At 51.9% G+C, this 13,312-nt stretch overlaps 1 protein-coding gene across 3 annotated transcripts in view; it reads right to left on the reverse strand.

Annotated features, from left to right (window-relative positions):
* Positions 1–13,312, reverse strand: part of SNX29 (sorting nexin 29) — a 475,893-nt gene that overhangs the window by 225,736 nt on the left and 236,845 nt on the right. For all 3 annotated transcript variants that reach the window (XM_059415299.1, XM_059415297.1, XM_059415298.1), the window contains exon 15: positions 4,223–4,329. In XM_059415299.1, coding sequence (XP_059271282.1) covers positions 4,223–4,329 — 107 coding nt within the window. The remainder of the gene's footprint in view (positions 1–4,222; positions 4,330–13,312) is intronic.

Consider the following 13,312-nt stretch of genomic DNA (forward strand, 5'->3'; position numbering starts at 1 on the left):
CTGGGCTAACTTAGAAGGTCCTCCATAAACACATGCGCAAGTTGTTGGAACTGACCATCAGTCCCTCGTGGTGCTCTCCAGACTCTCCGGGCTAAAACTCCTCCTGAAACTGAGTGTTCGAAGAGCCGGCCTCCTCTGAGGAACCCAGCGAACCCCCACCCTGAGCCCTCCACCCTGAGCTACGGGGCCCTGTACTACGCATGCTCCGTCCGGGACTTCCCAAGTCCCATCTGCCACTCGATTAAACATGACACTGAAGAGCTGAACCTCTCAGGAGACGGTCGTTCTGTTCAATATTTATTGAGCGCCTACTGGATGCTGGAACTGTGCTAGGCAATTAACACACAATTAAAAAGTTATCATCTACAGTTCCCTCGAGGAGCTCCCAGCCTGGCATTCTACTACGGTTGTTTCAGAAGCGGGTAATTCCGGCCTCTGGGAGCTGATTCCCTTCTGCTGTAACTCAGAGCGTGGCGTGTGCCCCTCCCGGCGCTGCTGGCCTCTGCCCGGCCGCAGCCTCCCTCTTCTCTGCTGGGTTTCCTCCTTGCGCCTCTGCCCTCCACCGTGACCAGGGCTGGTCTCTTCTCTGCCAGGTCCACCTTTGATGTCTCCCATGAGCGTGGCCTTCCAGAGCCGGCAGACAGAATACAGGTTCGTGCTATGCTGCTGGACAGCCTGGGCGAATCAAATCCAGCCCTGCCTGCTTCCTACCCAAGCCGAGAAATCTTGGGCACTTTACTCAGTTTCTCAAAGTTCCATCTGGCAACGGCACCCTCCTTGAGAAAGTCTGCTGAGCACCACGTGAGCTGATCCACGTGGAAGCCCGAGTGCAAGGCCTGGAAACGGGTGTGCACCTGACCGCTGGCTGCCCCAACACAGTGGCTATTGCCAGATGCACCTCCACCACCAGCACTACTCTTTCCTTCTCTTTTTCAAAAGTGAACCATCATAGGGCGTCAAGAACAATCTCTCCACCTCCAGTCCTTGGTCCCCGACGCTCTCCAGCCACTACAGGATGGCTTACATCCTGTTGACTCTGGGCACCGAGCCGTCGGGGGTCTAGGGGTCAGGTCACTGAACACTCACGTGGCGTGTGTAGCCTGTGTGTGTGCAGGTACATGAGGTGGTTTTAGGGCTCTGAGAGGCATCTAGAGAAAGAATGTTCAGGAACTCCGTCTTCATTGGGATGAATCACAAAAGAATAATTTACTATTGGGGTTCTTTGAATAGTCCTATGACATAAAATGCAATGCCTCTTCTTCTGCCCTTCTGCTACGGAAGGAAGTGCATCAATGCTTCCCCCACAGGCTTTCATTACTCCAGCCAATGGTGTTAGAAGCCCTTGGTAAAAACCAACCATTGACTAAATGACAGATAAGCCTCACAAAGAACATTGGAAAGCGCCTGATTACTGCCAACCTGAAGTGTTCCACACAGGTCTCGGGATAATGAGATGCTAATAACAGTCCCAGAGGAAAGATCACTGGCCACTCACTCTGCTATCAGGAAGCAATGAAAAATCAGCCCGGGGCAGTAAATGCCAAAGAACACCTCTGCTTCGGGCTCCCATCTCACTCAGCTCCTGGACGACAGCCACCCACTCTACTACTGGGAAAGGGGGTCCCGGAGGACCAGACAGGAAGGCGAACAGGAGAGATCCTTACACCCCAACCACCACTCCCTCTGACGTGACAGCTAACACCACCACCAATGCACGGGGATAGGACAGTCACTTCGCATCACGCCACCATCCTCCCTGCGTCACTCAAGTCTGTAGGGAGATGGTTGAGACTCTGTCACGATCAAAGAGGGCGGTGGCACAGCCATTACACAGCCTCCGAGGCACCATCATCTGGCCCACCCACGTCCCAGCAGCCACAGAGCTACCGCTCTCCCCACCTGCTCTGCTCCAGACCTAGCAGGTCTCCTTTCTGTTCCTCGAATGTGCCGACTCTCCCTGTGCAGGACCTCTGTCCTGGCCATTCCCCGTGCAGAGAGCAGGAACTCAAAAAGCACCTGATCATCTGACGCACCTGCCACCCAACCAATGAACTATGGTGCTTTGCTCAGTGGGTCAAGGGGCAAGTCAGTCTTCTCGAGCCCTCCAGAACCGGAGTGGCTAATGAGCCCGTCGGCTTCCTACCTGGGGGAACCTACATGTGGATCACTGCCCCTCCCACCCTCCACCCAGGGCTCAGCATGCTCACAGGAGCCCCAGGACATGAGTACCAGCCTCCGAACTATGTGCAGCCTGACCAAGTCCTTATAACCAAGCACCTGGCCATGGGAGCTCATCAGCTCTGCATTCATTCCGCAAACCTGTCCTAAGGGAACGTGAAAATACTTGCACTCGAGGGTTACTTAGCATCTACCATTTGCCAAGAAATGGTAGCTGAGTATACCCAGCCAAAAAAGACATGGTCTCTGCCTTCCAGGGACTAGAGGTCCCAGGGGAGACACACAGGCTGACACAACCCTGAGGGTACACGGCCCATTCCCCTCTCTACGCAGGCGTTCTGAGAACGGAATGTAGATCCAGCACCTGGCACCAGCACCAGCCGACTGCGATCAATGACCCCACTGGGTAAGCCTGTGAGGTTCGGCATGGGGGACAGCCCCCGGGTCCTTCCATCCTGGTTTGTCACTCATCCCCTATCTGCCTATTATGCTAAGACCAAACCCCAGCTCATGCCCCTTTGGGCTCCCTTGAGTTAGAATTCAAATTGTTTCTCACCTCCCTTCTTTAGAGGTAACCAGGAACCCAGTGAAACAGACAGCAAGCTTGTGAGCTTGTGAGGCTGAACCAGGAACAAGCGTAGGGGGCTCCGCTGCAAAGGGCCTGGCCTCTAAAACCTAACCTGAGGTCAGCTATGTCTCCATGGCAATGGCAGGGATGTTTCTGATTCCACACATCAAATATACTGCAGAATATTCACAAAGGACTCAAGTGTAGACACTCACCTGCACGTACGTGTACAAACATACACAATTCGTCGTGAATGCCACACCTGTGACCACAACACACACACACACACACACACACACACACACTGACGTATACATATATATTCTATCGATCAGTTGCCTATCTGAAAATGTAGCCTTCTAGCTTTAGCACGGAGTATGGCAGCAATTAACGATTTCTGATTAAAAAAAAAAAAAACCACGTTATCCTATCAAAGAGGTGCCCCTCCCCTTTATCAAGAATATGTTTATCAGGGAGCTATCAAATTAGTATGCTGTGTGCTTAAAAGTAATGCAACGCTGTGTGTCAGTTCTACTTCAGTAAAAAGTATTTTGTTAGGTAGGAATGAGGAATGTTATCAAATGACTCTTTGGTACCAAGCAAGATCTCTATCTGGCGTTTAGCCTTTAATCTATCACGGAGCTGACTTGATGAATTTCCTAACGTTAAGTCATCCCTGAAATCCTAAATTAATCCCTATTTCATGGGGATTGGTCCTTTCATATATAACTGGATTTGACTGGGCAATACCTTGCTAGAATTTTTATACCCTGATGCCCAGGTGAGACTGGTCCACAGTTCCTTTTCTAGGCTCTTTGGCAGTTTTTGTTCTTCTGAAGTAATGCATACTGAAACCAAGATACAGAGACACAGATACACGTAAAGATACAGAGAAGGCTTTAAGGGAGGTACAAAGAACAACGGGCTGTTTGTACATACCTTGAAAGACTTTCTAGAAACCACTATGAAACCACTCAGGTTTGCTACCTCCCAGGGCACCAGCTTTATTTTTATAACTTCCTTCCCATTTCTGGATGCTCTCCAGGTAAGTAGGCCACACCCTCAATTAATTGTGATAAACAGACACTGTCCTGGGAAAGAGCCCATGTCACCCATATTTGTACTTTCATCAGCATCGAAGCTGTTTGCGACAGCCTCTCCCGCTTTTCATCTCCTCCAAATCCAAGAGCGCGTTTGTTTTCCTCTGTTTAACATGACATGTTTGTGTTTTCTCTATTTCCCTGCCATAGGCACCGGAAGTCTCTAATTTAATATTTTTCTGAAGAACCAGCTCTTAGTTTTCTTCACCAAGTTTAATGTTTTTTACCTGGTTGTGTTTTGTCTCGTTGGTGGTGCAAGAGGACTAGTGTCTGATTCTACTGCTAACATCTGCGGAACGGGCTGGACCTGTTCCCACAACGTCCTGAAGGCAGCCGACCCTGGGAGCAAATGTACACCGGCCGGCGCCAGCCTTACCTCGATGAGCTTTCTCTCATAGGAGCTCGCCAGCTCCTCTGCCACTTCGCCTGGCTTCTGCTCGGTGACTGTAACTTCGCCATCAACGCTCCAAAGATTCGGCACAACTTTAGGGAAAGAAAGAAGGAAACCCCGTAAATGTTTTAGCAGTCATTGGAAGTTATTCTCCCAGTAAAAAAAATTTTTTTTTCTTCTTGCCAAATGGCTTCTCCAATGAGAAAAGCTCTTTTTAGGGCAGCGGGGAGAGCAGGGGGTGTGAGCCCAGCGATCATGCTACTAATGACTTCAATTCTGCTACATTTTCACCCGAGTACAACGAAGTGAATAATAAACTGTATTTACAAATGGAAGAACGGTCACAGAGACAGATGCACGTGAGTCTGGGGAATAATCTTGTTACTACTTCCCGTTCCAGGGCACAACAGACGACACATTAACAGAAGAGCCTACGCTTCCATCTTTTGCAGTGGTTCAATTTCTTTCTTTCTAACGAGAAAGTTCCCCAGAGCAGCATCGTCTGTCCACAGCAGACGTCAATGGCAGAGGGGGGTCAAAGTTCGGGTAGAACCGCTAAGAACTGCCATTTATAAACCATACTGTGAGCGGAAGCTAGGCAGCTTCGGGAGAAACTCTAAAATCAATGCATAATGATAACACAAGGACATCCTAACAAGAGACTGGCTCCCAGATCAATGTGGGAATTATTAGCACAGTAGACACCAGTGGGTGGTTCTTCCTCCTTTCAGGGACACATCCACACATGCTCACTTCGTGGGGAAGAGCAGGAAGTTAGGACCGGGAGTGAGCAGGCGAATTCCAAGAAAATCAGGGGAACACAGGCAGGAAGGAAGTCCCCCAGTGGCATGTATCTGGAAGAGGGATTAGCCCCCAGTCCAAAAACAAGCATCAACTAAGCAGATTCCATTCCCTGTGTGTTCCGGGAGAGCAAAGTCCCAGATGCCCCCCAGAGCGTGAGCAGATGGTCATGAAGGCCGGCCCTCCCGCAACAGGGAGTTGAGGGCCTGGAGAGAACGGGCAAGTGGGCCAAGGCTGAGCAGAAATGGGGGTCCTGCAGCTCTGCTGTCAGCTCCCTCCGCTAAGCCTCCATCAGGTCACAATGAGCTCGAAGCCCAAAAGCAGCACGGCCCTGAATGATGACATCCAAGATGCTGGAACCAACCTGAAGACGCTCCCACCCCAGCAATCCCAAAGGCTGCAGGCACGGCTGCGGACTGTGCCCCAGGAACCCTCCACAACCCGAAATAGGTATGAAGAGAAAATGTCAAAGGCTTCCCGTTAGAGCAGACATCCTGGATACATTAATTCATCTTCACATCCTCTCAGAGTCCCATTAAAATACCCACTTTTAAAACTCTCGTAGCATCACCCTTGAGAAAAACAAGAAATGAGAGAGGAAACGAGACAACAAAATTCTAGAAGCTGAGAAGCAGGCGGATCACTGGTAAAAGGCGCGTGACAGGCCTGCGAAAGCTTCCTTCTCGGCTCCAGTGGGGCCGCAGCAACATTCCGTCTGATTAACGTGTGACAACTTGAAAACGGTAGATACGAGACACTTCTAGACGTGGGGATACACATGGTGCTCAAAGTGAAGAGATACAGAGTCTGTTTGAGAAGCCATCTGCAGGAAACAAGGGGTTTATTCCCCGGAGAAAGTAAACCTGCAGCACTGGACCGAGCTGAGGTCTGGGTACCCGACGGGAAACAGGAAACAAGACTGCTGAACCAGCATGCTTCGCCAATGCCCAGAGCAGCCGTCCATCAGCACACACCTACCTCTAAGCAGGGTGTGAAAAATGTGGTCCTGGAAAGGTAAGAGGCTTAAGAAAAAGGCCCAAAGGGACCCATAGGCGCTCTCCAGTGAAATGGCAGAGCCGGCTTGCCCCACCAGGAGCTGAGCACAGCCTGACATCAGCTTCTTAGTGTCCCACGCCTAGCTCTGCGTGACTGGCAGGAAAGCACCTCACAGCTGCGATGAGCTCTTAAGGTGGGAAACAGGGACCAGAATCGATGGAGGAAAGACAGAGGAAAACAACTTCTAAGAAAAAGACCCAAGTTAGGGAAAAAGAACACTCGAAAAGCAAACGATCGGTAATAATCCCAGAGCAAGAAGATGGTGGAGTTGAAAAAGGTACAGAGAGGTATTTAAAAAGAAGAAAAAGGAGGACACACAGAGAGGGTAAAGAAAAAAAAAAACCTCTTCTGCAAAGCAAAACTGTGATAGAGGAAATGGAACACTGGATACAAAGGAGAGAAGGTAAGAAAATCTCCAGAAAAGAGAGCCAACGGATAACAAGACGGAAAACAAAAAAGGTAAATGGAGAGTTATCATTTCAGAAGAACCCAAGAAATGGGGGAGGCGGGGAGTTAACAGACAAGGAAATCAGAAACTTAATTCAAGAAAATGCCCCAGGACTTAGAGACAGGAGTGTGGAGACAGAGGAACTTGCCGAGCGCATGGCGCAGCGGGGGAGCCACGCTCAGGCCTCGCAGGGGAGTGTCCGAACATGAGTGACAAGGGGCACGCGGAGGAGCCCTTTCACAAAGGACAACCAGAAAGGACACGGGGTCTCTGAACACCACCGCCATACACTAGAAAACAACGAAGTGATCCTGTCATCATCAGGAGGGGAAGTATTTCCAACCTCGAATTCTGTACCAAGCTAAGCCCAGTGCTAAGAAGGTGAAAACATCCTCAGACGTGCAAACTTTCCAAAATCTTCACCTGCCCCCAAACAAAACAGAAGAAATCTAAGAAAAAACAGATGTTCTAAGAAATAGAGGATACAACACAAAAGTGAGAAGATTGCTAATAACAACCAAAAAGTGGACACTACCCACACGGCCATCACAGATGATGGACAGGTCAGCACGCTGCAGTCTGTCCCTACCATGCACTAGAACTCGGCCATAAAAGGACCAAAGCACGGAGCCCTGCCATAACACGGCTGCGCCCGGAAAGCATACTGCGAAGGGGAAGATGCCACAACAGCCTCAAGAGGCCACAGACAGTGGGACCCCATTCGTGTGCAGTGTCAACAACACGTATTGGTTTCCAAGAACCGGGAAGGGGGAGAGACCTCATGGGGACAGGGCTGCTCTTTGGGGTGACAGAACACACTGGATTCGAAGAGAGGTGGGGTGTGGCACAACCTTGTGCAGATCGTGCACTCCAGAAGGGGGGACTACAGAGCCCAAGAACTTTCTCGAAATAAAGGAGCAGCAGTGGGAGCCACGAACCAGAGGAACCAGCCTGTGGAGCAGCCAGACCTCCTCCAGTCCCAGTGGTCCTAGGACTACAGGAGAGGTTGTTTCAGGATTGAATGGACGGGTGCCCTGTTTTTAACAGAGATTTCCGTGAGAGAGCACCTGCATTTGAGTTATTAATGAGTTCATACAACATGAACCAAAATGGATTTTTCAAATATTAACTCAAAAGAAATTTAAAAGTTGTGTGAAAATAGTGTTCACACACCTCCCAGCTCAGCTGGAGGGCATTTTCCGAGTCCTAGCAATATATTCATGGCCCAGGAATCAAACCAAAATGATGGTGTGCCTATGCTGAGGGTTGGAGGGACAGAAAAGCGATCCCTCAAGGTCCACAGCCAGAAATCAATGGAGAACACATCCAGCGGAGCAAAGAACAAGCAGCAGCAGACAATACTGTTCAGAAACATCAAGAGAGCTCCCAGAACCACCTGTTCCAAGGCTGGAAGCAGCTGCTTGCGGGGAGAGGGACACAGCAGAGGTGTGGCGGCTGGGAGCATCGGGTCTTCCATGGCAAGGCGACGCGCCAGCGCTGGATTTCAACAACAGAACATCGCACTGGATTCTAAGTAGGAAAACAGAATCTGACAGGAGGCTGCACTTAGAAAAGTTTGGCCGGACAGCAGCAGTGCCCGCCAAGGCAGGGCAGACACCCCAGCACGAAGCTGTGTGAGGCTGACTCGAGAAGCCCGGCGCTAGGACACATCCAAGGCGTGACAGGTGTGTGCAGAGCAGGGCCTGCCGGCCGGTGCGCTCCCAATGACCTGACCTGTGCCTGAGCGAGGCGGCCTTCCTCCACCAGGAGATCCTGCTGATCGGCAAGACACGGCCATCTAACCTGCTTCACGTCTGCACTGCTCGCGGTCTGAAAGCCAGCCGCGGGCCCTCGCCCCTCAGACAGCAGGCCCTCTGGAGGCGCCTCTAAGAGAGGGCCACAGAGTCCAGCGCCGAAGGAGGCGGATGCGTGAGGAAGCTTTTTAACCTTCAAGACGAGGGAACAGACCCCAGACAATCATGAATTTATAAAAGGTCTCTTAGAAACTAACCAGCCGACCTTCGCCCCCAACTATGTGACCTCCTGTTGCCCGGGTTCAGTTCGCACAGCTTTAACAAGCAGGCCAGAAACTTCCATCCCGTGTATAAAATGCTAAGTAACGAACCCCAGCTGTACCAGGCTTCCCCCACCACCCCGGAAGGCGGCCTCTCCGACGGCTCCCAGTGATCCCGGTGAGCATGGGCTGGACTCACCGCAAATGAGTCGTCGCGTCTAAGGTCAAGTTTACAAGCCTCTGTCTTGGGGCCCGCACCCACTCTGTGAGCACAGCCAGCTGCCATCTCGGGAGCAGCCTTATGGAGAGACCCACGATGTATCCACCCAGTCTGGGGTCTGCCAGCAGCCCCCCAAGTGATCACAGACCCTCCCCCACCAAGCCTTGGGTGCATAACCACAGCTCTGGCAGGGACCCAGAGTCAGAGCATGCAGCCGAGCGCCCCCGGGATTCCTCCCCCTCACAAACGGAAGCCAGTCGGTGTTTGTGGTTTCAAGCGGCTGAAGTTGGGGGTCATTTGTTACACGGCAGAAGACTAACAACACAGTACCTTTAATCATCCGACGGGTACTTCCCCAGGGAGCACTGCGGGTGGGCCCCGGACTCAGGCCCTGGAGTTGCTAGGACAAGGGCACGGTTCTGCGCGGATGACGCTTATGGAAAGGACAACGCAGAGGTGCACTTGGCCGAACTATCTCCATGGCGTAAGGCTTATTAGGAAACTGAAAGGAGCCATTTAATTGGTCAGACACCTTCCACCTCTCCACTGGCAAGGCAAGCACGTGGTGAGGCAGGAGAGGCCGGTCATCTCATTAGTTGAAATGTTACAAGCACCGCGTCTCAATTTTTCAGCCAGAAAGATTTCACCTGCCGTGGGAACAGCGGAACATCTGAGTGTTCAAGGAAGGCAACGCAGTCAAAGCCCAAGTGACATCCAGTTGTTTGAGAGCCAAAAACGGCACGTTACACCCCCATTCCACACTTTGTGCACATCCCCCAACCAAGCCCTCCATGGGGCGAGGGTCAGCTGTGGTTGAATTCGCAAAGTCCAGTCTCCACAGCCAACACAAACACTTGCGATGGGTCCAGCGGAAGGCGGTGATGGGGGCTTTAAAGACGCACGTCTCCTGTGAGGGATCTACTGGTCTGAAATGCAGAGAACGCCGACTTACTCGGCCAAGAGGAACACACAGCTCCGTGTTCCTATCAGCTATAGCCGCTCCTGAGTTCAAGAACGCCAGGCTTGAAAACTGGTCCACGGGGCAGAGTTCAGCCTACAGTCCCGTCGCGGACATTTCTGGCCCGTGATCGGAGTTACCAGCCGGCATCCGCACCTCCACAGCCTGCCCCGGTCAAGGCCCACGAGCCAAGGGCAGCGGGCAGGACCCAATAAGACAGAAGCTTCCATCTACAGGGCTGGGTATCTCCATTTCAGATAAGGAACTGAAATTGTACTGAAAAAGCCCAAGTGCAGAGACAGGCCCAAACGCGAAAGGAAGAGCCATGTTTAACGTGCTGGACAAAACCTGAGAGCGACGTCCGCGGACAGCGGGAGCTCACGGAGACTCAACGGCGACAGCCCTTCAGGGGACCCAGCACAGGAGAAGTCACCGTGCCTCTTCAAAGGCACCATCTCACTGCAGCCTCCGTCCACGACTCCGTCTGGCTGTCTCAAGCCCAGGCCGGAGGGCAAGAGGTCTATGACCTTTGTGTAGCTTAGACTCCAAATGGAAAAATTTGGTCCAACCAGGAGGCCTTCTCTTTTCTAATCCAAACAGACACCGAAACTGTGTTTGGTGGGAGCACAGAAACACTTACTTTCAATCAGAACTATTTTTCGTGTTCCAGAAAAGCTGTGGGTTTGTGAGCTGCGTTAGCAGGTCACTTAAACTTAGCGAGCATGACACAGTTTTTCCCCTCCCTGCAGCCGGCCATTACTGTTGGGGGGTGTCTGAGATAAGTCATCCGAAAGCAGCAGACACTGTGCTGGTCTAACAGGCAGGCACCAGAGAACACATGGGGTTTTCTGCCTAAATTAGTTTAAGCAAAACTTCCAAGACCATGGAGAGCAGCAGGGCAAACAGTATGATAAGGTTACTGTTTTGCTTTCAATTTCAACAAGCTTAGCATGACCCTAGATGCAAACAGTGTGAGAGAGACACCGGTGGCTAAAGAAGATAAAGAACCACTCTGAGTTCCGAGATGGCTCCCTTGAACGTCCTGACGGCACAAGGCAGTGTGCCAGGTCCTGGAACGGCAGCCCTGGTCTGGCGGGAGGGGAAATCTGGGACACCCAAAGGTTCTAAAGAAGAAAGGTCCCTCCCGGGTGCAGTGACAATGACCCCTACCAGACAGCAGGGATCCACAGTTGTTCCAGCCAAGGAAACACTCTTCATAATAACAGCGTCCAGAATGTTCCATGTGCCGGCTGTGGCAAGGGGAAAGCACGCTCGAGAAGGCAGCGTGGGCTCTGCAATCAGACCCAGTGCCAAGTCTGGCTGCATCGCTCCCCCGTGAGTGACCTTGAATGGGTCTTTATTTATTCACGCAACAACTAGCAACTGAAGATTCGTTCTACACCAGGCACTAGGCACCACAGAGAGGGGTGTACTAAGCGGGGAAACTGTGAAAGCCAACATGGAGTTCACCCTTGAGTGGAGTCGAGCAGGCTGTGAGAAGTGCTAACAGGGGCGGTGAAAACATGAGCACTGAGGGTGTGTGAGTGCTAATTAATGCAAGGAAAGGTTCACAAAGGAGATGTCATTTGAGCCGAGACCGGAATAAAGTGGTGGTGAGAGCCATGCAAGCGCTGAAGGACTGCATTCCTGGGAAGAGCGAGTACAAAGGCCCTGGGGTGCTCTGGAAATAGCAAGGAAGCCACGAGGCTGAAGGACAATGGATATAAGAGAACTGAGACCGTGGCAGGGGGTGGGAGGCTAGGATATTTTATTCTGAGCAAAACAGGAAGCCCCTGAAAGGTTCAGAACAAAAGGCAAGATGACCAGACCTTTTCTGAAAAATCATTCTACCAGTCGCATGAAGGCAGCGTAAGCAGGGAAACGGAGAGGGCGTGTGTAGTAGTGGCTACGGGCAGGGGGCACGGCTCAGCTCTCCCCTCACCGAAGAACTGCCCATTCTTTGCAAGGAGTGCAGTTAGCAGACGACCTCCAGCTAGAGTACCCCCCAGGTGTGTAAAAGATGCTAATGTATTTGATGTGGGAATAGGGTAAAGACAGGAGTCACACTGACGCCAATAATTTTGGTCTCGGGAACCTCAAAGAGCACAGCTACCATTGTACTGAGCTGGGGAAGGGGCGGTGTGACAGGGAGAAGGGAGTGAGTCTGGTTTGCAGACAAGGGAGGTTTGACACAACCGTCTGAGGAAAAGCAGCCAGAACACAGCAGCATGGGAGCCTGAGCTCCAGGGAGAGGGGAGTTGGGGCTATCAAGTTAGCAGTCACGGGGGCAGCGATGAGGAAACAGCAGGACTGGGTGAGATCACCCATCCTTTGGAAGCAGAATCTCCTCCTGTTGTAAAATAGTAACAGGCCAACCTCCACGAGCTGTGGGATGAGCCACCCGACGCAGGCCAACACGTGGCCCAGTGCACGTCCCGGTGTGGCCAGGAGTAAATGCTGGACGAGGGGCACTCACCAGCCAAGCGCGGTGCTTACCAGCCCGGCACGGGACTCAAGCTCCACTGCAGTATTTCCTGTCCTCACAATACACGTGCGAGGGACAGAGTGATAGCCCCCAAAACTGACTTCCCAGGGGGTTTCCTGAGTTGCTCAAGGGCAGACAGCTATCAAGTGACAGAATTAGAACAACGTCCCCATCAGCGTCAGCGGCTGAGTAATGGAGAATCCCTCACTTCCCTGCTCAGATCTTGGTCCGGCAGGAATTCAGGGGGTCCAAAAGCTAAGGAGAACTCGGGCCAGATGGTGGCCCGGGGGAGGGGGGCGTGTTGGGAGGGGACAGTGCTCTTCTCCCTGCCCCAGGGCTGCGACTCAGACAGGAGACAGGGGCACTGCCACCAGCCCCCACCCCACTCCAGCATCACCACACTGGTGCCCCCTGCGCAGCAAGCTTCTGGAATCTCTCAGGGAGCTTCCATGGCGGGCTGGCTCCCTTTGGCACTCAACATGTTATGGTTTTCCAGCGATGAGGCAACCGATGACCACAGCTGCTATTCAGCTACTTTCACTCTTGTGGGGAGAAGGTCACCAAAAGCAAAAAAAACCAAAACAAACAAACAAACAAAAAAACCCTTTATCTAATATAGAGTCTCTAACAAGATTCCGGGACACAGTCCTTGGGGAAGAAGGTGGCATCGACAGACAGGCAATGGTGCACTGAGAAGGAATGGTGGCTCCATGCGGGAGCAGGGAACCGTACAGTGCGGTCACAGTCACAGGCTGCAGCCCAGAACACCTGTGTGGCAGCCATCAGGAGCTGAACGGGCTCCTGAGAACTGAGCCCTAATGACACCCCACCTCCCAGAGGAGGGAGAGCCATTTAAGGCTCAAAACACCACTGCACCAAATTCCATTTCAGAGATGAGAAAAGAGGGGTTTGGGTGGGTTTCTTTCTTGCCTTTTTTTTTTTTTCCTTTAACACTGTAAATGATGGACCAGGTTATACAGACCAAATTCTCCCTGGTGTCAAGCTCCCACAGCGTTCCCCACTCACCACGTGCCTCCCTGCCCCACAGGGCCACCTCACCGACACAGCACCAATTCCTACAATGTCAGAATTC

This window comes from Mustela nigripes, chromosome 11 (genome assembly GCF_022355385.1).
Source record: "Mustela nigripes isolate SB6536 chromosome 11, MUSNIG.SB6536, whole genome shotgun sequence".
Taxonomy (NCBI): domain Eukaryota; kingdom Metazoa; phylum Chordata; class Mammalia; order Carnivora; family Mustelidae; genus Mustela; species Mustela nigripes.